This window comes from Aristolochia californica, unplaced genomic scaffold (assembly GCF_029961685.1).
Source record: "Aristolochia californica isolate CCGP_79_NKW_82.1479 unplaced genomic scaffold, dmAriCali1.0.hap1 SCAF_3, whole genome shotgun sequence".
Taxonomy (NCBI): Eukaryota; Viridiplantae; Streptophyta; class Magnoliopsida; order Piperales; family Aristolochiaceae; genus Aristolochia; species Aristolochia californica.
The window spans coordinates 47352416-47376981 of NW_027181992.1; the positions used below are offsets into that span (position 1 = coordinate 47352416).

At 38.2% G+C, this 24566-nt stretch overlaps 3 protein-coding genes and 1 pseudogene across 3 annotated transcripts; all 4 read right to left on the bottom strand.

Annotated features, from left to right (window-relative positions):
- Positions 1-6488: 6488 nt before the first annotated feature.
- LOC137959676 (polygalacturonase At1g48100-like) lies at positions 6489-8353 on the bottom strand. Its single transcript, XM_068807010.1, has 6 exons — positions 7949-8353; positions 7687-7854; positions 7558-7602; positions 7265-7472; positions 7089-7170; positions 6489-7003 (listed from the first exon to the last, which is right to left on the bottom strand). The coding sequence occupies exons 1-6, from the start codon at positions 8351-8353 to the stop codon at positions 6502-6504; spliced, it is 1410 nt and encodes a 469-aa protein (XP_068663111.1). The 3' UTR covers positions 6489-6501.
- Positions 8354-11083: 2730 nt separating this feature from the next.
- Positions 11084-13390, bottom strand: LOC137958721 (polygalacturonase At1g48100-like). The gene is made up of 6 exons (XM_068805815.1): positions 12785-13390; positions 12521-12688; positions 12378-12422; positions 12090-12297; positions 11924-12005; positions 11084-11840 (listed from the first exon to the last, which is right to left on the bottom strand). Exons 1-6 carry the CDS (start codon positions 13196-13198, stop codon positions 11339-11341), a joined length of 1419 nt encoding a protein of 472 aa, XP_068661916.1. The 5' UTR covers positions 13199-13390; the 3' UTR covers positions 11084-11338.
- A 4143-nt stretch (positions 13391-17533) lies between these two features.
- On the bottom strand, positions 17534-18386 carry LOC137960348 (cytochrome b-c1 complex subunit 8-1, mitochondrial-like; annotated as a pseudogene).
- A 613-nt stretch (positions 18387-18999) lies between these two features.
- LOC137960542 (shaggy-related protein kinase alpha-like) lies at positions 19000-23865 on the bottom strand. The gene is made up of 13 exons (XM_068808193.1): positions 23642-23865; positions 21828-22019; positions 21649-21741; positions 21385-21444; positions 20929-21201; positions 20761-20835; positions 20480-20536; positions 20244-20384; positions 20091-20141; positions 19903-19998; positions 19733-19816; positions 19546-19648; positions 19000-19436 (listed from the first exon to the last, which is right to left on the bottom strand). The coding sequence occupies exons 2-13, from the start codon at positions 21939-21941 to the stop codon at positions 19354-19356; spliced, it is 1230 nt and encodes a 409-aa protein (XP_068664294.1). The 5' UTR covers positions 21942-22019; positions 23642-23865; the 3' UTR covers positions 19000-19353.
- Between the last annotated feature and the right edge of the window lie 701 nt (positions 23866-24566).

Consider the following 24566-nt stretch of genomic DNA (forward strand, 5'->3'; position numbering starts at 1 on the left):
TTATTTTAGCTTTGTCAAATAAAATTATCTAAAAAAAAATTAAATCTATTAAATTAATTTTATATAATAAAATACCCTTATTTATTTATATAAATTCTATATTTTTAATATTATATTTAATGACTATTTTAAGAGTGAGAATTTAGATATGGTTAAAGTAACGATTTGATTAAAATTTTGGATATTATAAAAGTAAGGATTTGTTTAATCATTTTAATTAATTATATTTAATTAATTAATAATCTTAATTTATTTTAATTATTTATTAATTTAAAACAAGTTAAAATATATTTTACTTTAGTTAAATAAACTATTTAAAAAATTAAATCTATAAAAATAATTTTGTATAGTAAAATACCCTCTTTTTATTTTCATAAATTTATAATTTTTAATATTATATTTAATAATTTTATAAGAGTGAGAATTTACACATTAAAAAGTAGTCATTTGATTAAGAATTCGGATATTATAAAAGTAAAATTTGTATTTTATTTTTATATATTTAATTAAATAAATATAGTTAATTAGTTTTTTAATTATTTATTAAATCAAATAGGTTAAAATCTATCTTAATTTATTAATAAAAAAGTTAAATCTATTAGATTATTTTATTAACACAAAATCACCAATAGTGCCCCTGTGTACCCTATGGGCGTGGTGGCTGTTTGGTTTGGGTTTTGCCCGTTCTCCTGCACATGAAAGAGTAAGGAGGAACGGCTGATTGTAGACGAAGGTGGTTTCCGGCTTGTTGGTTGAAGGTAAATTGAAGGCTTTTGGAAATATCCTGACAAGGTTTAGCTATTTATAAAAGCAAGAAATCATCCTCTGCAATCAGCTACCCCGTCTGCTGTGCCTTTGTTTCTCCTGTAATCCCCGTTTAGTTTTTCTGGTAGATAATCCCTTGCAAGAGTCCCTTTTCTGTTTCTGTGCTTCTTCCCTCTCACTCCGCCATTCCTGTAAAAAGGAATAAAAATAATTTGTTTATTGCTTTTAGTTTATTCACCGATGAGCAGTAAAGATTCTCATTACCACCTCTCTTTTCGTTTTTCTTCCCTTTGTGCAGTCTTTGCTTCCTGTCTCGCTACATTCTTTTTTATTATTCTTCTTTGTCAGCGGCCACTTCTCTAAAGTTAATCGCCTTCTAATTCCCCCCTGTTTCTGGGTACTTCGGAAAATCAAAATCTACCCTGGTTTCAGGTTCAAATCACTGGGCAGCCGCAGGAAAGAGTTGATTTGCAGCAGCTTCGTGCCATGTAAGTTCCTGCTATTTCTCTAACAGAGCTGTTTAATTTATCAAATGGGGTCACGTAAAACACCGAGAATGAATCTCGAAGAGCAGTTTTTATTGCGACGGCGTATATAAAATCCAAACTCCATGCAGGTTTCCACCATATAAAACTACTGGAAACAGCCAAAAGAGAGACCCACTGGGACGAGAGGAAAAAGACAAGAGCGTCTTCATTAGAAAAACCGAAATGTAGAAACTCTCGAACAATCTTTCTCTCTCTCTCTACCTCTCCTACGCAGATCGATCCAAAACAAGACGCAGAGATGGGAGAAGTGACGGAGAAGCGAGGGAACAAAAAGTGAAATTTGGTGGAAGCTTTTGGAGTTTAGGACGTGCACCGCCCCTCTCCTTTTCAGAGCAGCTGCACGCCATATGATTGCTAAAATGTCGCAATCTCTACTCCACGGCCATCGCCCGCGCGTGAATTGCAGAAAGCATGGCCATGAAACAAACCCCCGTAATCCTCTCCTACTCCCACTACTCCTTTACCAATCCAGTAGCCAACAAATCCAAATTCCGCGTCCCTGTCTTCTCTCTCTCCGGCAGCCATCTCCTGTAAAAGCATCACCTTCACCAACCAATGTTGTAGCCCCAAATCCCTTCATCTCTTTATGGGCCAAATTTCTCATTATCGAGCTGGGTTCCTTTCCAAAAAAAGTCCTCCCCCTGACCTAATTGGTTCTTCAAGTTGCTGGTTGATTTGTGATAGGAACACCATTACAAAAACCATAATTTAGTTTTTAGTTAATTGATTTTTTAATAAAAATAACCCACTTAAAAATATTATTTATTTATTTAATATTCTATGACGGCACAACGGGCCTAATTACATAATTACCTTTGCTTGTATAAGTTCAATCATTGTGAACTGAAGACAACCTGCAAAGAATTTGCTGCCAACATCCAAATCAAGTTCGAAAGAGATATACATAACTGCGTTTTCGTACTTCTCAACTTATTTATAAAAATAACGAAGATCTCAACTTATTTACAAAATTACTGAACTTTGACCGGTCCATTATATATGAGGACAGTCAAATGCAACACGTAAGCTTTGACTACTTAAGCGTCGTCCCGTCATTAAAGCGATATTGTAGATGAACACAGGTTGCCATGTCATTATTATTGACAAGTCATCTGTCACGTCATTACATGATAAAATTTTGAATAAATTTAAAAAAAATTAAAAAATTAAAAACACTTTTTATTACCTTATATCTAAAATAAAAAAAATTATAAAAATTTTAATAAAAAATTAAAAACATAACTCTTACTTATTTAACATCATTTAATATCAATTAAAATATTTATTAATTAAAAAAATTATCTTATACTTTTTATTACTTTATATTTTAAAAAATAAAATAAAATAAGTAAAATATTAGATTTAAAATATTTATAAAGAAAAATAATCTTACTCTTAAGTCTTACCCACATATTATCGATTTAAAATATTTATAAATTTAAAAAATATACAAAAAGTTATTTTAGAGTTTAAAAATATAATTTATTTGTATACTTTTTATCACCTTATTTAAAAAATAATAATATTTATAAATTTAAATATTTATAAATAGAAAAAATCTAGCTCTTACCCATTTATTATGGATTTAAAATATTTAAAATTTTAAAAAATCTTACTCTTAAGTTTTACCCATATATTATCGATTTAAAATATTTATAAACTAAAAAAATATACAAAAAATTTATTTTATAGTTTAAAAATACAATTTATTTGTATACTTTTTATCACCTTATTTAAAAAATAATAATATTTAAAAATTTAAATATTTATAAATAGAAAAAATCTAGCTCTTACCCATTTATTATGGATTTAAAATATTTAAAAATTTAAAAAATCTTACTCTTAAGTTTTACCCATATATTATCGATTTAAAATATTTATAAACTAAAAAAATATACAAAAAAATTATTTTATAGTTTAAAAATACAATTTATTTGTATACTTTTATCACCTTATTTAAAAAATAATAATATTTAGAAATTTAAAATATTTAAGAATAAAAAATATACAAAAAATATATTTTAGAGTTTAAAAATACAATTAATTTTTATACTTTTTATGACCTTATTTACTAAATAATTAATTATTAAAAAATACATTAGTTAATTAAAAATCTTACAACACCTTTTATTATTAATTTAAAATATTTATTAACTAAAAAAATATGAATATTTAAAAATATGATAAAAACATTGAAGCAAAAAATGTTAAATTGTGGTAAAGGTACAAGAGAAAGTAAATATTATACAATGACGTCAAAGAGATTGTTAATGGGAGCCATGGCATCCTAACATATTTGACATGGCTTCAAAAGACTCAAATTACATTTTTTGAACCAAGTTATAACACACCCAATTTTTCTAACAACCTTCATAGAGGAATAACCAAATAGACTCAAGTTGTAAAGCAAACCCAATAAAAAAATTATTTAGCAAGATAAAATTATGCATTCAACAAGTTTAAAAGTTATCTCAAGTCTCAACAGCCAAAAGTACACCTAGCTCATTCATCATCATAATGCTCTTTTTCCTCATCATCAGAGTCATCCTTCTGCCAAATAGTTTCATCAATAAGAGATTAATTAAAATCTCCCTGTAACTCTCATCTAATATCATTGCATGACTCCGTGCATAATCTACAAAGCCATTCTGGTATGTCTCCGAGTCTATCCACCCATTACCAATCTGCACACAGTTTTCAATCTTTTTTTCTTAATTTGAAAGCTCTAAATATGATCAATGAAAAATCGTATATTAATAAATAATTTTATATCAAAATATCAAAGAATATTAAAATTCTCATTCCAGTCTTTTGTTTGATTATAACAAAGGGCCTTGCCTGAAATTTCTTCATTTAGATAAACGTATCGGTCTTTGTTGGAACAACTCTTCCTTCTCTGTTCTGAAAAAAGAAAAGCACATTGAAGCATGAAAGTGAGGGACCATGAAACTAGCGTGACTTCCATTACAAAAAAAGTTAAAGAGGGAGAGAGAGTACTCACCTTTTACAATGTTATCGCAATGAAAATCATTGGCTCTTGTTATGATGTTAAGCCATTTTCTCAAGACAGTTTTCATCCATGATGACTGAAAAGGATCAAATTCAAGGGAACATACTTATATTTCCTACCAAACAAACAAAGTTGTGGAGTTTCTGAAATTCATTAAACTAAAAATACAAAGACAATTACCTTCTGGTATCCACTTTGATTTGTTCTCATTTTTAACGCTCAAAAAACACTAGCCAACATTTCCTGAAACAAGACAAACCTTACAAGCATTAAGACCACATTTCTTTACAAGCATTTCAAGAAGCAGTTTGACCTGATTTGAAAAGACGTTGGATGTAGCTGTTTAAAGGTGAATTATCTCAAAAGTTGACAAGTTCTTACCTGTTGGACAAGTTTTACAAACAAATTCGGAGGACCCATCCAAGCTACGAACCGTACCTCGTCAGTGATGGGGGTCGGGCTTCGTTAGCTAATGGATGCCCGTGCAGGCATCTCAGCCTAGTTTGAACTGGACCCGACCTACTCTTAATCAGATTCTCTACCTATCCCTAGGGACACATAGAAACTCAATAAAACATAGACAAAAAAAATACCATGTGGTGGTTATGTATAACACCCGAATCTCCTCACCACATGGCAAAATCATTCCATAACACCAAAATTATTCAACAACATTCTACAACATTTAAAAATTAATCGAACTAATTCTATAACAGATGACTAGTCCTAACAATGCAAAAACACACCTAAGTCCAAATTCACCGAACACCCCTGGTAGAGCCCCATATGACTTCGCAATCACTACGAACCGTACCTCGTCAGTGATGGGGGTCGGGCTTCGTTGGCTAATGGACGCCCATGCAGGCAACTCAGCCTAGTTTTGGACCCAACCTATTCTTAATCAGATTCTCTACCATCCTAGGGACACATAGAAACTCAATAAAACATAGACAACCCACTTTCCATTACCCAACCTACTATTAATCAAAATTTGTACCCATCCTAGTAACTAGGGCAAATATAATAATAATAAAAAAAAAACCCATGTGGTGGATATTTATAACACCCAAAGCTTCTCACCACAAGGAATGATCATTCCATGACACTTCAAATTTATTTAACAACAACTAGCAACTAAAAATCTTGCAAATCTTATCTCGATAGAGTAAAATGCAACTTCATAAATCAGAAAATTAAACAAAATTAACTAAAATTAAACTAGCAACTTGAGAAAAATACAACAAATTATACAGAAAATCCATAAACTAAAATTAAACTTTACAATAATTTTAATTTATTTTCAATTGATAGAAATTTCATTAATATAAAATCAGAAATTAAACAATAAATCACAAAAAAATAAATACAATAATTAAACACCTAAATTCAAATCAACATTATAATTAAACACAATAATTAGATTCAATTAACAAACGCCCTAAAAAATCACCCTACTAAATTGGCTTCTGAAATTCAAATTGGGTTTTGGAGGGTGAGTAGGGCTTCGGTTTTGAGAGAAGGGGCAGAGAGAGTGAAATAATAGGGTATTAAGAGAGGGGGCGACGAAGAGATGAAATGATAAGTTTTCGGTTTTGAGAAAGGGGCGGCGAGAGGATGAACAGAGGGGAACGGAGAAGAAGAATGAGAGTCTGGGTTGAGGCGAAGAGAGAACGGTTGAGAGGGAAGCGTCGAGGGCGAGGCCGAGGCAGAGTAGCGGCAGTAGGGGAGCGGTCGAGGTCGAGCGGCGATAGCAGGGGAGCGAGCGGCAACAGGGGAGGCGGCAGCAGAGAGCGACGAGAGGAGAGCAGCCGAGACGAGAGGCGAGGAGACAGATCATGGAAGAGATTAGAATGAAAAACATGTGTGGGCAGATGTGGCGGGTGCTTAAGTGGCCCTTGATGATAGGGCAAAAAAAGTAATATATAATGACATAGTAAGTTATGTGGCAGATGATGTGTTAATAATAATGACATGGCAGTATATGTGTTTTCACTCTGATGATGGTGCAACACGTAAGCAGTCAAAGCTTACGTGTCGCCTTTGACTATCCACATATACAGGGACCCATCAAAGTTCAGTAGTTTTGCAATAAATTGAGATTTTCTTTATTTTTATAAATAAGTTGTTTCAAACTGGTATTTTGGTAAAATTCCCTATAAAATACATTTAGTTCCATCTTCAGCACTTCTCGACATCAGAATCCATGGTGGATTTTGGGAATCCTTCCAACAAGCAGGAAATCGGAGGGATCGTCAGCGTCTCCGGATCTCCGTAAGCGTTCCAGCAGAACGGGTCATGAACGACGTCGCCCTGTGCAGGGAGGAGCTCGATTTCAGACAACGTCAAGTTAGTGCAAGGAATGGCGTCGCTGCAACCGAAGTGCATCGGGGGGCTCCTCACGTCGTACGTGCCCTTGATGTTCAGGTAGGCGATGTCTGTTACGTAGACGGCGGAGGTCTGGTTCGCACAGGTCTTGGTGAGGCAGTAGTATTGGTCGATGATGATGGGGTTCCTCACCACGTCCATGTAAATGTCCCTGAAGGTCACCCCGGAGACTGATCCGGAGCCGCCTTGCCATGTCTTGATCCTGACGCCGTTATCGGAGTGTCGGATGGTTGTTTTGGTGACGGTGATGTTCCTCACGCACGCGCGGGAGTCGTGGTTGCCTAAGCTTCCGATGCTGTAGGGGTGCAGGAATTCGAGTTACCCATATTTGAATTTGGTGGGAAAATTTACACGGGGGGGTGCTGGGTGGTATTTGTTACCTGATTCCATGGCTGGGTCCGCAGGTAACATTTCTTATCTCCACGTTTAAGGAGCCCGATCCTATGGAGATACAGTCGTCGCCTGTGTGTGCAGAATGCGCATATGAGTTACAATTTGAAGATGGCGAGTGGGATTCCTGGGTTGAAAACGCAGGAGAAGTTTCGGTTTTACTTGCCATTGGAGATGACTGAATTGTATATTCCGACGTAATCTGTGTTCTCGACGTGAATTCCGTCTGTGTTGGGGCTGAGCGGGGGGGAGTTTATAGTGATGGAGTCGACGACGACGTTTCTGCAGTTGTCGAATCTGAAGTGGAACTGGGGACTGTTGTTGATTCTCAGTCCTCGGACTGTCAAGTTCGAGCTCATGAAGAATCTTAGCGCCTGCAAAAGAGAAGTATCTGTAACTGGTTAGAATCAGTAGAAGACGACTGGTAAATGGTACAGAGAGCGAAGAACCGAAGCTCACCGCGGGGCTGTCACAAGGTCCCGGCAATGTCGTCCCGTTCACTCCCTATCGAATGAAGCAGTCAGAGCACTAAAATTTACGAAAGATTTTTCAGAAAAAGCTCGCTTTCTGAGTAAAGCGAGCGCTTACCCGATGAGGCTTGCAGGGAAGATTCCACCACTTGTCGCCTTTACCGTCAAAGAGTCCTCCTCCTTGCAGCGTCATCTCGTCGGCTCTGTAAAAAACCAGCCATTGGCGCTTGTTGTTGCTCTGCGGCCATGAGCCGGGTCCATCTGGCGGCATCACAGTCCCATCCACCTTTTTTCCAGAATTTGAAACTCCATTATTAATCTCCTGTCAACGCCATGAAAGAGAAATATAACAGGAGATCAAGCGACCCGTTTCCTTTTACCTGAAAGGTGAACCCGTTTTGACAGGGACCCGTGAAGATTGTCGGCTGGATCATGAACGAGTAGTTTAGAGGGACGAGCAGGGTCGCGTTTTCAACCAAGCGCGCGGCATCCCATGCAGCTTTGAAAGCTGCAGTGTCGTCAGTAATAGCGTCTCCCACCGCGCCGAAGGAGAGCACGTTGAATACCGGACTAGAATTCGACGAAATATCGTCTGTGTTCGCACCAGAAGCCTCCGGCGGAGGACTCGGGGGGGAAGCCAGTGGTGGGATTGAGATGTGGTGGTGTTCATGGCCATGATGCTTTTGGATTTGAATTCTTGCTAACGCGAGAGGGAAGAAAAAGCTGGAAGAGACAGAGAAGAAGAAGACGACGAAGAAGGAGAAGAAGACGGGTCTTCTTTCCATGGGAACTGAGCAAAGTGTTGCAGATAAACGCAGCAAAAGGGTAGTTATATATATATATATATATATTAGCACGCTGTCTGCTCTCAAGTCTCTTCGGTTGCTGCAAATGGTCCTTCTTCTTCCTACTGGATGGAGAAGCTAGCTAGCACTGGGACAGGATAGCACTTCTGGAATTCAACTAACCCAAGTCAGGTTTGATGGCCTTTTGTCACCATCATCAACTGGATTGATCCGATGAGAACCCACCGAGAAGTTTGGGCAAACTCTACAGAAAATAGACTTGAGACGAGGGACTGGGGATTGTAGAGTAAGTGACCACAGAGAGAAAAACTTGCAGCAAGAGCGGAGGAGAACTGGTGGGCGATGACAAAGATTTTGAAGTCATGTTGCAGCAGCTTAGTCTGGTTCTTTCTGCAACTCGGAGGAATATAATAGCAGTAACCGACCAATTCCATTCTGGAATGTCTTTTTTGAGAATGTGGAGTCTGCATTCAGAGTTGAGGAAAAAATAGGGAGAGGAATAAGAAGTTCATATGGGTTGTAGATCAAACCCATGTTGTTCCCATCCCTTTCACTTTCTGCAACCATAAACGTGGCAACTAATCTCTTCTTCTTTTCTGCAAATTTAGTTCTGTTTCAAGTTGAGAGTAGAGCTGTAGAGCTTTAGAGCTAGACCCATTTTAGAGAATCATAGATTTCCTTTAGCTGAAAATGATCCTGAGCAGACCATATCAAGAACAAGCCTCCACTGCATTACTCTCATTCATTGACATTTCCAGACATAGTTTTCCATTAAAATCAGTTTACTGGAAGTTGAAGAGTAGCTATGAAGTTCATCAGAATCATTTTTTTAGGCAAAAAATTCTTTTTTTCTTCTTTGTTGTAGGGGTCATGGAGTAGCCACTTTGAGCTTCGAGTTTTGAGTTTGAATCTGGGGTGCCCTGGGCGTAAGCTTAAATTACTCTGTCCACAGTTTCTTTTGCAGGCACATGTCTCTGCCCACTATCTCCTCTTTTTGTCTGAAATGGGATCTGATGTTTAAAAAAGAACTTCCATCCCATATGGAGGCTGGATTATTACTAGCCATGGATAAGATTTGGATATTTCATTTATATTTCTTAGAGTTGTTAGAGACTGGAGGATGGGATTAAGGATATTATGTTTGTCATTTGTAACAAATTTGAGCAAGAGAAGCTCTTACAAGATCATCACTGGGTGTAGATTTAGAACTATATGACCAGAACTATCCCGAATCTACAAAGGGGAGAGGGCGATATCCTCCCTCTGGGGGGCCTCAGGGATGGTGGGATATTCTGCATTGAAACTCCGTAGGTATCGTACCAGAGGGCCTTGACTCTCTCATTGCCCAGAAAGGAGTAGAAGGATGAAACAGGAAGATGAAGGGGAAGAAGAAAAGGAGCATCTTTCAGAGAATCGTACCAGAGAGCCTTAGCTCTCTCATTGCCCAGAAAGGAGGAAAAGGATGAAACAGAATGATGAAGGGGAAGAAAAGGAGTACGTTTCAGAGAATCGTACCAGAGAACATTAAGAGGAAAAGGATGAAACAGAAAGATGAAGGGGAAGAAAAGAGTATCTTTCAGAGAATCGTACCAGTGATGTTGAATCCCATCAAGGTGTGGCGTTTTCTGGCCGCGGGCGTGTCCTTGAATTGTTCGTTGCAGTAGTCACAATCATACTTGCCCAGCGGAATTCGTCTGTCCGATGATGGAAATTCGAAACGACAAACGATCCGACAAAACGGTTCGGCTGCGAGTTTTCAACATTTATGGGCTTTCGTTCGCTTCAAATCGAGCTTGAAATTGAACAATGGACCTTGGGCGTCAAATCGAAAAAGGCCCATTTTTGCTTGGCATGGCTTTGTTTAATATTTAACTAAACCATGCCAAGCAAAGACAAAAATTAATATTTTAGGACTAAGCTTATGTTTTTGTTGGTAGAAATCAAGTAAAAAATTATCAAAAATGTAAAAAAAAAAATTGACTAGAGTTTGTAACTTTGTCTTACAAAATTGCAAATTCCTTAGCGAAAATGAGACGAGACAATGTGTTTCAAAAAATTATTACCCTTTGTGTGACTTTGTCTTACAAAACTGTAAATTTGAGGCTTAGCGTAAACCCTAAACCCTAAACCCTAGTGAAAATTACTAACAAAAATAAAAAAATGTGCTTAAAAAAATCACTACCCTTTTGTGACTTTGTCTTATAAATTTGTAAATTCGAGGCTTAGCCTAAACCCTAGCGCAAATGACTAACAAAAATAAGAAAATGTTTCAAAAAATCACTTCCCTTTTTGTGACTGTCTTACAAAATTGTAAATTCAAGGCTTCGCCTAAACCCTAAACCCTAAACCCTAAACCCTAGCAAAAATGAGACAATGTGATTTAAAAAATCACTAACCTTTTTGTGACTTTGTCTAACATAATTGTAAATTCTAGAGGCTTAGCTTAAACCCTAAACCCTAGCAAAAATGAGACTCTGTGCTTCAAAAAATCACAACCCTTTTTGTGACTTTGTCTTACAAATTTGCAAATTCGAGGCTTTGACTAAACCCTAGCAAAAATGAGACTTAGCTTAAACCCTAAGCCCTATAAAAAATGAGACCGTGTGCTTCAAAAAATCACAACTCTTTTTGTGACTCTTACAAAATTGAAAATTTGAGGCTTAGCCTAAACCCTAGCGAAAATGAGACAATGTGCTTCAAGAAATCACTACACTTTTTATTAAAATCTCAATCACTAAATGATATTGTCAGTCTCCATGTTTACAGATGCAGGGCCAAACAAAGAGACCCTTCATAAATCATAAATCATGGAAACAGACCTCACAAGGGAGTGCCCAGATGAATGAAAAAGCCCTACAGCAGGTCAACACTAAAAAGGGGTCGATCATATGGAGCCTTCTTACAGTAAATATTGTACATGTATAGGCTTAAATCTATTAACTACTACTAAGTTAGAGAATTCCTCTAACACCCAAATGTGGAAGTCTCCTGCAGTGACTGTGGGAACCCATCCTGCAAGCAGTCAATGGGTGGGATGGTGAGAGTCTGCAAAACCCCATAGGCATTCCAGCAGAAGGGATCATCCACCAGCTCCCCCTCTGCCGGCAGCAGCTCCACCTCCGACATTGTTATGTTGGTGCAAGGGTATGAGTCACTGCAAGCAAAGTGTATCGGTGCGCTCTTGACGTCGTAAGTGCCCTTAATGTTGGTGTAGGACACATCTGAGACTAGAACAGCTGAAGTCTGGTTCAAGCACTCCTTTGTCAAACAGTAGTACTGATCAATTATGATGCAGTTTCTTACATTTTCCATGATCACACCGTCGAAGCTGATGCTCGAGACTGACCCCGTCCCGCCTTGCCATGTCTTGATCCTCAGACCATTATCTGAGTTCCTTATGACACTGTTCTTCACTGTTATGTTTGAGACACAGGCCTGGGAGTTGTGCACACCAAGGCTTCCAATGCTGTCATGAACAGAGAGGTTTTCTTTTTAACTGTTAGTACTTATTATCAACTAATTGTGAGTATCAGATGAAGTGAGTAGTACCTGATTCCATGACTGTGTACACATGTGACATTCTCTATGTCAACCCAAGAACAGCCAGGTCCAATTGAGACACAATCATCACCTGTTTAAGATGTTTTTAGCTATTAGTGAAGGAAGGTAGATGTTTAATGAAAGGAGAAGAAGAGGTCTCAATCACAAAAATTACCATTGCTTATATGGGAATTGTAGATTCCAACTGTCTTTGTGTTCTCGACGTGAATCCCATCGGTGTTGGGAGTGAGAGCAGGGGAATCAATGGCGATGTTCTCTATCAGCACCCCATTACAACCATCGAACTTCACATGGAACTGGGGACTGTTCTGAATCCTGATATCATGGACATGGAGGTTGGAGCTCATGAAGAACCGAATCAACTGAAACAGAACCCACCTTGTTCTTCATTAGGAAATCAAAGTTTTCATCAGATGATTATGATTTGAAAGTTGAAACTTACGGCGGGGCTGTCACAAGGTCCAGGCAGAGTTGTTCCTTTGGGTCCCTGTAATCAGAATTCAGGAGCATTGTTTGTCAGCTGCTGCAATTTCTAAACTTCAAAAATCATCATTTGGACGCGGTTACTGGGTTGCATTGGATTACCTTGTGAGGCTTGCAGGGGAGTTCCCACCATTTCTGCCCATTGCCTTCTATAATCCCTGATCCTCTCAGAGTCATCTGGTCGAGTTTGTAGAACACAAGCCATTGATACTTGCTATCTGATTCCGGCCAGCAATCAGGTCCATCTGGTGGCATCAGTACCCCATCTATCTGATCAAATACAGAAACGGAGAAGCATTATCAGTCGTCTTTTGAAGCAAAATCATCACATTTTCAGAAACACTTCCATATTCCTTCAAACCGTACTTGGAATACAAAACCAGGCTTGCAGGGGCCGGAGAAGATGGTTGAAGTGATTATAAAAACATAATCAGACGGAACCAAAAGCACAGCGGATTCCACAGCACAAGCCTCCTTCCAGGCCTCTCTGAAAGCGGAGGTGTCGTCTGTGGAGCCATCACCAACAGCACCATAGGATCTTACATCAAACACACAGTTGTCTGAATCATTAAAACCGGGTGGACTAGGACTGGGAATGTAAGATGGGTCTGGAGGAGAATCGGGACTGGGGCTAGAAGGTGGCTCAGAAACAGGGCTTGGATAATCTAAACGAGGCTTCTTCTGTTTCTTGTGATAATGGGTTCTTCCTTCTACATTGTACAGAGTTGAACAAAATGAAAAGATGATCCAGACAAAGAACAACAACCGAGGGGGGTCCATTGGTTGTGTTATCCAGCGAAAATTCAAAATGGAGAACAAAACTCTCTACAATTCGTCGATGAGATGGGCACTCAGTATGACTGGAAGGTGAGACGAAATGTGATCAAAGAATGAGGAGAAAAACACTCCCATAAAAGCAGACAGAGAGAGAGAGAGAAGGGAAGGGAGAGATGGAAAGCTAGTAGTGTCAGCAGCTTCAGGTTTGCGAGAACCATCTGAAGCAAAGGCTCTCATTTTATACTGCCAGCACCGAGGAGTCTCACTGCAAAAAGCCCCATGCAAGGCCTGCCGCGTGTCCACCTCAGATTGATGGACATATCTTTTTCTGGAAGAAAAATGTTTTGGCGGATTTCTATTGCAGGAGCTTCTGTTTTGATGTTTTTGAGTGATTTATTTCAAGAACTGACGATTTTGTTTCTTTGTTTTTTCTCCCATGAGAACCATTTTTATTCTCTTCCCTTTTATTTATTTCTGTTTAGGAGTTTCAGCTTCGTGGCAGCCCTTGGGCAGAAGTCACTGTTGAAGCAGGACAGGAACTCGAGCATCTAGAAAATTTTCTTTTCTGTTTCTTCACCTTCTGTGTTTTTTTTTTTAATCTCAATGTAGGAGCATAGTAAAACCTTTTGTTGTTTGATCACTTCATCATGAATTTATGTTCATAGGTATTTCAAATGCATCAAAAAGTCTGGTAAAATATGTATTTTGAAAGGTCCAGCTTTCTGAAATAAGAAGGGGATGAGGGTGCTTCACTGCTGCTGGATTTTGTAGAGAAGTAATCAAACTCCTGTTTTTAAATACTTTGAATCAGCTGATAGCTATCAGGGATTTGTCTGAATCTTTCACAGGCAGCAGTCAAGCATTTTTAAGATCTTTTCTATTTGGAATAATGCATCAAAGGGTCATAGATACGCTTGCTTGATCATGGCATTTCAAGACGAGAAGAAAACAACAAACTGGAATGTTATCTCGTGCCATTCCAAGCATATAGACAAATCCTTTTACTACTTAACTATCTCTGTTTGCATTTATTGTCGTGGTTCTTCTCCCCTTTTTTGCTCCATGTTCTATTCAGAATCTCTTGCCCATGTCAAGGGATTTCTTTTCTACTTCCCACCACTAAACAGTATTCCACCCAGCAACTATTCAGCTAACATGTCGGCACTGATGATAGTCTTACAAAATGTGTAGGGCTGTGGCCACATTTACATAGATAAAAAGTGCAGAAAGTGTAGATGCAGTTGCAGACAGTTGCAGAAAAGGAGGAAGAGAAGGGAAAATGAAGTTGTGGCGAATGTGGTGATGATGAAATCAATCTAAAGGTCTCGTGAACTCTTCTTTGTACTTTACTTTCCTGTGGCCATTGAAAGAGGTCGAGTGGCGACAATGGCCTTAAATCAGTCACGGGTGGCTTCTCTCCCTTCCCTTCCATCTGCACGAGTGGCTAACAGAGACCCATAGAAAAGCAACTCAACTAACTTTCACGTGATCCATCAAAACTTCCCAGTTTCGCTGCTGCCTATACAATGTTCGATAAAATGCCTGAACGAACAACGTATTGTAAAGCTTCGCCAATTCTCGAAGCTTTCATCCTTCCAAACCTCACTCTATGACCTCAGAATCTGAACTTAATGGTGGGAAGTTGTCTCAGCGTGTCACGGGGCAAAGAATGGCTGCAATTCCCTGGTTTCGTTTAGCAAATCGCATGTGGTTTTCTGCTGTAAACAGAGATGCACAAACCAAAAGGAGCTGACCCATTGTAGAGAGCTTCCCGAGAGGATCAACAATTCCAACAAAATGCAGGTGAGCTGAGACTTTCTGATGATTTTCTGAAATTCTTAATGAACGAACTGAAACGTAAGAGAGTGACAGGAGCAACTTCTCTCTCTCAAGTGTTCGACCAACACAAGTGCAACATCTGTCACCGCCTGTATCACGGATGGGTTGTTTTCTTCTGTCACGGGTGGAGAAGAAGGTCATAGGTGTCCATGAGGGATCTGGTGTGTCCAATTTATTAAGTTTAAGCAGAGTGAAAGCAAGGAATTGAGCTCACTTGGTGACAAGAGAGAAGAAAGTTGAAGAACAAAAATTAAGAGATTTAGGCTTCACTAACCTCATTTAGGGACAAGGTTGAAGGTGATTAAAGTCTTAAACAAGATGGAAGAAGAATAATCTTTTGGTTTGTTAATCTTGGTGCTTGTACTGAGAAGCTAAACATATCATTAAGTTTGAATTATAAGGAACAAGGGACTGTCATCAGAATACTTAATGAGAACAAGTAACTGTTATCAAAATACTTAAATGGCCAGAATCTCAGACTTTGATATTGCTTTTGGTGAGACAAGCTTGCAGGGGCCGTGGTGCTTTCATGAGCTCTTTCTGCTTTATTTTCTCTGTATAGCATTGCAGCCTTTGTGCCCTTCTTCACCTGTGTCATTTTTTTTCTAGTTTAACTGATTTCTCTTAAATAAACGAATCTTTTTTATTTTTAATCAGACAGAAGGAAGATGGTGGTTCATTTCATTTGATCTATATATAGTTTACAGCCCTAACTTCACCCAAGGTTTTCAAAGATGTGTCTCAATTTGAAATAGTAATTAGAATCGTTTATTCAAGGGGGTGGTAGACCAAAGTAAAAGGTGATCTACTTCCACTAAGGAAAGTATTTTTTTGTGTTAATATGCACAATAAAAAATACAGTAAAAAAAGTACGAAAAACAGAGACGAGCGCAAAACGAGTGAGGTCAAGAAGGTACATAAGAGAGTGAATTAGGGTTAAGGCCAATAGAATGAGACTTGTGATAGTGAAGATGTCAAGAAATGTGAGTAGTAAATATGTGAAAATGAAATATCATAGAAGACTATTTTGTGTTAATAAAAAACTTTAATCTTGTTCTTCTTTAGTCTTCTACTCCCTTCTTTTTCTGACTCTCCGGTGGTCCATCTCCTTGTCCTTAAATTTAAAATCCGGTTGGTGGAATATTTATTCAATAGGTACAAATCATGTGGCTGCATGAGGTTGGAACAATTCATAGTCATTCAACGACTTTGTTGCCATAGGGTCCCCACCCCCATCTCCTGTTTCTCTTTCTTAATGGGAATAGATGACCTAAAGAAGGGGAACCAGCATTAAGACATACCCTAAAATATATATTAGTTAAAAATTAATATAACATATACTTACACATGAATGTTTTACTTAGCACAAATAAGATTTTGGGTTCACCCATCCCTAATCCCTACCGGAAAATATATATTTCACTCTTACATTTAGGGTCCATTTGGAACCCCATGGAAAAGAAAAAGAAAAAAGAAAATAAGAATTTAATCATTCCCAAAAATAGTAGGTGAAAAAGATAATTTAATCATTATCTCATTTTCTTATTTTTCTTTTCTAGGGGTTCCAAACAGACCCTTAATGAGTAAGGAAGGATTCATCGGCCACCCCCACCCAAACTCGACGGGGTCAACCAGGTTTTAAACATCATCAAATTTGCACATATATTTAACCAATTTCAAATTTTGCAACATTGTATTGTTTAGAAAAATAAATCGATGAAAAGAGAGATGAAAATAAAATTGAAATTAAAAGGAAAGAAATTAAAGAGGATGAACCAATGGAAATAGAAAGGGATGGAGAGGGTGGACTGTGTCATTTGCACAATCAATTAATTTAGCATGTGTAGGTGTATAATGAAAGCCTTCATCATGATAAACAAATCATTAGATTATTTCTCATCCTTCCATAAGTAAATCAATAACCACCTCCATTGTCAAGCTGACTATAGATGTAGTAACAATCTCCTTTATCAAATGACAAAGACCGGCCTCTTCCCCACCCGAAAGACTAGCTAGGAAACCACAATTCAGCTATGGCTCCCACTCTTCCATTACAAGATAGGTAACCAGGTATGTTAGCTTCTTATGACAAGATCTTCGATTCCCCCAACCTGGTGAAATAAAGATAAAGACTTAAAGACTATATTTGAGTCATTACTAGTATCAAGCAAAAACGATTTGATCCTCTTGAATCAAAAGTTATGGATGAACCCATTGACTAACCATTCATTCTCTTTTCAACTCCTTTTGAGTGCAAATTAGGATCATAAGATACTAATGGCCTGATGACCTTAAGATGTCCTATCTTCAGCTATTCCATTATCTCTTTTGGCCTTAGCAAGAATTCTAATCCTAAGTTAACATTAAGGAATAATCCCGGTCTTCTCAAATGTGTAAAGAACAGCTTCTGTCCCACGAAGATCAACCTTAGAATGGGTATGATTTCAGAATGTAAAACCCATAACTACTTCCTCCCAAAGAATCTCATCTCCTAATTGTTCCTGTTCCAGAGCAACCAGAAAGAGATCCTTTAACCAGAAAAAAATCAGTTCAGATGTAGAATACCTCTCCAGAAGTTATCACAACTCTGTCTGTAACCAGTTCAAATTAAATAAAAATATAACAAAGGTAGCATAGGACCCTCAAAACCTAACTCATATCCATCAACAGACACCTGGGTGTCTTAATATCGAGTTCAAATTTTGTTCATACATGAACTCACAGGAAGGCCAGTTTCTTCTAACACGAACAGAACCTATTTATACATGAATACAGACTCTCTGATAAACCAGCCTAATTCTATAAACATATCTACCTTTAGTCAGGTATATCAGTACCTGTGTGCGAGCTTCTCCTTTTCCTTGTACCATTTTATGTACCTGAGTCCAACAATACAAGACTTGGTCTCATTTATGCAAATCAACAAACATCAGCTACTCCAAACAGCGTCATCAGAAGCATTAATGCAAACACGCTGTACGCAAGACTATTTCTAATCGGGGCTTTAGTAAGCTAAGCATCTACCACTCATACAGCTTCATTCCACACACTTGCTAAATTTCGGAGGAAAAAAAAAACAAAAAAAATGGAGGTCGAGGGGTTGAAGAGGAGGAAGAAAGGTACTTACGTGTAAGTACCGACGAGAGGGGTTAGAAGGAGAGCAGCATTGATCCAGTTCTCGAAGGCAAATTCTTCCAGAGGCCAGACATGACCTTCTGCTGAAAAGGGGAGAGAGCGTAGACCATCGCCTTCAACTTCACCGGATTCTTACTCATCTTACTTGCCGCAATTCCTCTCTGTGTCCGCGATTACCCCCCACCGATGCCGCTCTGCTTCTACTCTTTTCCTTCTTTTCTGCACAAAACCAACTGAGGCGGAAATTTCTGGAACAAGAGAGATTCCAAAGGCCAAGGCCCACGGTGGGCCAAGATGATCTAAAACATGGCTAGCTCTTGTAAGCCCAATAAGCTATGCAGCGATTTAGAAATAACCATAAAGGATAAGCTGGTCCCAAATTCCAATGCAATGGTCAATTGCTCTTAATCATTTCAGAAATTTAGGAGGAGAAACCCTGAGATCGAGTTCTAGATTAAAAACATCTTCTGAAAGAATTCACAAAATCATTCAATTGAGGACAAATGGATTAATGGTTCGTTAATCGCCCGCTTAGTTGTAAGATTGAATCAAAGGTTATCCATTCATACAAATTACACACAAATTAGCCTTCTTTGATCCAAAGGGGAACGATTTCAGACAACCATGCACATTTCACATAAAAAGCTTCGTATCCAAACCCCCAGAAGCTTCAATAGTCCTACATGCTTGCTGCAACCCTACATACACCAATGCCACAGTGTGAGGAAGCCCAGCATCCAGGGGAAAATCCAATTTACACTGACGGCCCCCTCCTTCCAAGCTAAAAAAACTCACCCACGAACCCTGTCAGCTAAGTTAAAACAAATCACTTAAATAAAAACACCAATATTTCTGTTCTATATAATGTTTACAATCTGTGGTTTGGGACACAAGGGTTAGCAACCCAGCAGGTTTTAGGGTGATTAGCAGACCCCCTTTTTCAATCTGCTTTACAAAACGAGTAATACATGAGAGAAAAAAATAAAATGAAAGTAGGAAACCGAAGAAGAAAAACCTACTAGTTTTGACATATGATTTATCCGCAGTCACTGCAGCACCAACATCTCTTGGGCAGCACATACACCGAAGATGGTTAACACTTTTCTCCTAGGCAAATATGGGAACTTTGGCAAGTACTAGCTAGCAGTAGCAGTAGTGCACGATTGAGATTGTCAAGAGGAGAATTACAATCCGAGGAACGCACATTGTTTTCTTGCATGCTCTGGGATCAACTTCACAAGAATCTCCATTGGCACTCCCTTCAGTTCTGTGATCACAAACCAACATAAATCAATAAAGTAGCTAAATTCGCCTAGAATTCAGATTTTATATACATCGAGAAAAAGAAACTCCCCATATCTGAAATCGTTCCATACCATGAGGCTTGAAGTTGAAGAGGGGAGGCAGGAAACGTCCATTTGGTAGACGGGAGTTTGAGTCACGGAGTTCGTCAAAGAATGGATGAATCAGAGCCTCCAGCTGCGTATCAGAAACTTTAAGCTCTGGGGAAACAAGAGAAGAAAACTTCCAGAACATAACAGAAAAAATGCTATAAACACTCACAGCAGTGCAACGTAGGTTCGGGGAGTACTGCAAAAGCCTTGAGACTAGGTCCACTGCTTCAGGTGGCATTCGCTTATGGAATATCTGAAAACAGATGAGAATCCATTGAGTCTTATAGTTTGTAAATAAAAGGACATATTCCCCATGCCAACACCAGCAATTTAGGGTACCTTATGCCATGGGTGAGCCTTAATTTGAGGGAATTTAAACTCGGTATAATTAGGATTCATGCATTTGATTTCCTCTCTGGTTGGTGTGCCTAAAACCTGTAAAACAAGGGAATGTCATGAGATGTGATTATGAAGTACTAAACATCGTCCAATAGCAATACCGCCAATGGAAAAGCAGAAGTCAATACCTTAATAATTTCGACCAGCTGATCAACTCCACTCTCTCCAGGAAAAAGAGGCTGTAGCAAATAGAAAAAATGTTAGCAACTTGGCATACAATTGGAATTCAAACCTCAAATATAGTGAAGAGTAAACGGATACCCAGCGAATAAAAAACCAACCTGTCCAAGCAGCAGTTCAGCTAATACACAGCCAGCAGACCAGATGTCAATTGCTGAAGTGTATTCAGTGGCTCCAAATATAAGCTCAGGAGCTCTATAATACCTAGAGCAGATGTATGAAATATTAGGCTCCCCCTTAACCTGCAAGAAGCAAAATAAAAAAAAAATGAACAAAAACCATAAATAGTTTTCCTCAAACAACAAAAGCATTTGTATGAAATGAATCCCAACCATACCAAGACTTTAGCACTTCCAAAATCACATAGCTTCAACTGGTGAGTATGAGGATTAACCTGATTAAGAAAGGAGTATCATTAACTAACATTGCAACAGGATTAGTAAATTCAGAAATAACAGATATCAAACCTGTTGGGATATATATCAGATAGAGGAAGTTTCAGATTTAAATACTATGAAAATGACTGAGTATGATTTTTTTTTTTTTTTTTTTTGAAATGGAATGACTTGAGTATGATGTATACCAATGAAAGTGTAACAAATAACTGAGTAATTATACCAGCAGATTTTGTGGCTTGATATCTCTGTGGCATACACCAATACCCCCATGAATATAAGCCAATGCTCGACAAATCTGAAACACCATATTCAAATGAATTGCATGATAAATATCCAAACAAATAATTTTTCTACAGAAGAACTGCCAATCATTACTAAATTTATATACCTGATACATGTAAAGCTTCACATATATCAGTGGCATCCGTTGGTTCATTTTATTGTAATGTTTGATGACACGGTGTACAGTCTCGGGCACATATTCAAGCACCAAGTTGAGATAAAGTTCATCCTTTTCAGTTGTTGAGAAGAAACAGTGCTTCAGCGACACTATATTTGGGTGATCCAGGAGACGCATGGTCTGGAGCTCGCGGTTCTTGTACCTCTTGTCTTGAAGAACCTTTTTGATTGCTACTGTTTCACCTGTCTCTAAGCATTTGGCCTACATAACCACCAGACCAACAAGTATATCAGAATTCAAAAGATATGATGCCACCTCATCACATTTAACAGAAGCATCCTCGACAGAATTGAAAGAAAGGCAGATGTATAAATCTATGCAAGAGATTATCCCATGCCTAGTAAACTTAAAATACAAATATTTCCTATAGCAGACAAGACAAACCTGGAAGACAATTCCAAAGGATCCATGCCCTACAACCCGCTCCGCCATGTAGCTTATAGTCTACCAACAAAACAAGTAAAGTGTCACAAAATGAAAAACAACAGAATCTTTCCTTGTATAGCAAAGCAAAAGATGAAGGGAAAAACACAGGTACAGATTACAAAGGTACTATTGATTAGCCCATGCTCATGGATTAAGAGATAATAGTAAAGACAATAAACAAACAATTTAAAATGCTTTATCAAACTTGCCAAGTAGAATCACCTGCTTTGGTTGCCCAATCCTACCACCAATGGTTGTCACAATAATGTGACCTGTCTCTGTCCCATTTCCATCAACCACAGTTGCTTCCATTTCCTAAAAGGAACCTCACTTTAGGAAGGAGAGACTAAAACACAATAAATGAGATGGAGTACAAGTCACATGAAAATGCAAATTATTACCTTGTCATCTCTTATCTTCATATCATTCATTTCTTCTGGTAGTCTATCCACGCCAATAGTGTTTCCACTGGTGTCTCTCATTCCAGATGCAGGTACAACACTCACCGAAGCCATTAGCAGCAAACTGAAGCTGGAAATCTAATCTGTTATTTTACAAAATTGACTTCACCTCAATGAAGGCAAACCTTTCATCTGCAAAAGGAAGAAGAAATTTTAAAATAAAAAATTACATTTGCCAACCAAAACCAAATAAACTAATTAAGTAGTAGTAGCAGCAGTAGTAATAAAGATAATTTAACAAAACTCCATTTTAGAGTTTTATGGCACTAAATTAACCTGCTAAAATATGCCATGCCTGTGCATAATTAATGTATGCTTTTAGGGTGTCCTGAAAATCAGACTACAAATTTTCACATATGAAGTTCGGCCAGAAAACAGGTAAGTTTATTCAATGACTAAAACCTGACAAACTGTCAAAAGTCACAGAAGATTCCTTCAGAATTCAAAAATTAGCCATTTTAAACGTTTCAGGCAGTTATAACAAAAGAACCCAGAGGTCCAAAGTATCCTCCAATCTCTAGGGTAATAGTACTGACAAGCTCATTAAGTTCCAGAATCTAACAACATACTACTGTTAAAATTCATGACCAGCTTCAGGCAGGCATGCAGACAAAGTTATTACTTTCTTATGGTCTGCATGACAAGAGAGAAAACCTAACCAAGGAGACAAAAAATATTTTTTTGTTTTGTTTTTTTCAGACAATCCAGTAGAGGCACCTGTGACTAAAACAATTAATAGAAAATTGTAAATTTAATTTTGTATACAAAATGGATACCAAAGCATCACGCCGGGCCAAGCTTCCATAGAACGATCATCATCTTTAAACAGGACATAAGGATAAAAACAAAAGAAATAACTGGTGAACCTCCAGATTTTCACTTTTGGATTTTATAGATGTGGTTTTGGCGATCAAACTTGGTGACAACAAATAATCTCATTAAATGACACGAAGCGCATAACCACTTGCAAACAGGGCCCGGCGCGAAGAGATTTCCTAGTGAACGAACGAAGATCCAATAGAAACGAGAACTGAATGAGTAAAGGAAGGGGGAGGAGGAAGAAGAGATGGAGAGAAGCACAGACCACGAACCAGATATAAGTTCCTGGAGGAGAGGTAAAAATAGATTCCGGTAAAGTTGCTGCACCGGAACCAATCCAATATAAGTTCTCGTCGCATGACGTAAAACCCACCCTGAACTGAGCTACAACGACACAAATACAACCTTATCCAAAGAGAATGGAAACAGGCGTATGAACCAAAATAACGAGATATGGGAAAAAAATAAGAAAACAAAAAGGAACAAATCGTGGGATATGATCGTCTTCATTTAGTAAGTAGGTCAACACCGGGATCGAAGGAAAATGTAATAGGCAAAAAAAAATCCAGCCAAAACAGCAAAATGAACCCACTTCTTCCCCATAGTCTGGACAAATAAATGAAAGATCAGGCAGAAAAAACCTCCGAATTTTTTTTTCTGAAAATAGAAAAACAAAGTAAGAAGATCCAAGCCCAGCTCTGGTAATTAAGAACTCAACAACCCAAGAAATCCAAAGAAAAATAAATACCGCCGAAAATGGGGAAGATCTACGCATCTAAAAGAAGCAACCCCCAAATAAATTCACTCAACTGATGCACATCACTGGAAACACCCAAACCCTACCGAATCCTCCACCACCAACCCAAAACTCATCGTAAAAACCCCGACACCCATAAATTTCAGAGGGAACCATCGATCCAAGAAGGAATTTATACCCATTGACTCGCGATACTCCGAACTGATCATACACCAAACCGAAACACTGTGATGACAACGGCAACATCTTGAATCAGTAGCGCAGACGATCGGGAGCCCGTGTGTGCCCTTCGCCTGCAAATGCTCTTTCCGATCTTCGGACGACAAATTGAAAGACAGAGAGAGAGGATGGGAAGCTTTTTGAGAGGGTTTGGGGTGTGTTGATGACAGTCAAACAAAGCCCGATAGATTATCTTATTTTTATGTAAGAAGAGACTCCCTCTTTTTTGACCGTTCAAACCACCTTTAATTACCTGAATTAAAATATTCGTACCTGCGAATATTCGACCACGCGCCTTTTGCCGCTCCCGGACCAGAGCCGCACATCTTTACTGTGTCCACCTTCATTATAGTGAATTTACACAACTACCCCCCAAAATTTTATCTTCTTTCAAATCGGACCGACCCCGAGAAAACTGGACCCATTGCCCGGTTCCTTGACCCTCATATGTTTTCCTTCTTTTCCCCTTGTTTTGGAACAGTTTAACCCTAAACCTCAAACCCCCTCTTTCACAAGATAAGTTTTGCCGGGTTAGCCAGTTTTTTTTTTAACTCTTCGTTATTTTTGTTCAAGGTAAACCTGGTTCAACTGATTGGTCCGGTCTAGTTATACCTATCGACTCAATAATTGTAATCATAAAAAGGCCCCCACTAAATAAACGGTTGAGATCCTTCCTAGACCCACCAGAGTGGGACCCGGTAAGTTATTAGTTAGTTGGATGATGATTGGTCATGTCACACCACAGACAGGAAACCTTCAATTCCAATAATTAATTTCTAAAAAGAATCACCACACCGGCCTGGGGTTACAATAATTAAGGGATCATAAACCGGGCCCCATGTCATTTAAAATGAGTTCAGCCACGTTCACCGGCGACCGGTCCA

Bases quoted from the DNA above. Each gene is read 5' to 3' on its own strand.
- LOC137959676 (XM_068807010.1), bottom strand. From the start codon at position 8,353: ATGGAAAGAAGACCCGTCTTCTTCTCCTTCTTCGTCGTCTTCTTCTTC. The intron at 7,855-7,948 runs GTAAAAGGAAAC...TCTGGAAAAAAG, and splicing joins AAAACGGGTTCACCTTTCAG to GTGGATGGGACTGTGATGCC. The intron at 7,171-7,264 runs GCAAGTAAAACC...CTGCACACACAG, and splicing joins CAATTCAGTCATCTCCAATG to GCGACGACTGTATCTCCATA.
- LOC137960542 (XM_068808193.1), bottom strand. From the start codon at position 21,941: ATGGCTTCGGTGAGTGTTGTACCTGCATCTGGAATGAGAGACACCAGT. The intron at 21,742-21,827 runs GTAATAATTTGC...GGTTCCTTTTAG, and splicing joins TGAAGATAAGAGATGACAAG to GAAATGGAAGCAACTGTGGT. The intron at 21,445-21,648 runs GTGATTCTACTT...TTTTGTTGGTAG, and splicing joins GGATTGGGCAACCAAAGCAG to ACTATAAGCTACATGGCGGA.
- LOC137958721 (XM_068805815.1), bottom strand. From the start codon at position 13,198: ATGGACCCCCCTCGGTTGTTGTTCTTTGTCTGGATCATCTTTTCATTT. The intron at 12,423-12,520 runs GTAATCCAATGC...TTCTGATTACAG, and splicing joins TCCCCTGCAAGCCTCACAAG to GGACCCAAAGGAACAACTCT. The intron at 12,006-12,089 runs GTAATTTTTGTG...CATCTTAAACAG, and splicing joins CAATTCCCATATAAGCAATG to GTGATGATTGTGTCTCAATT.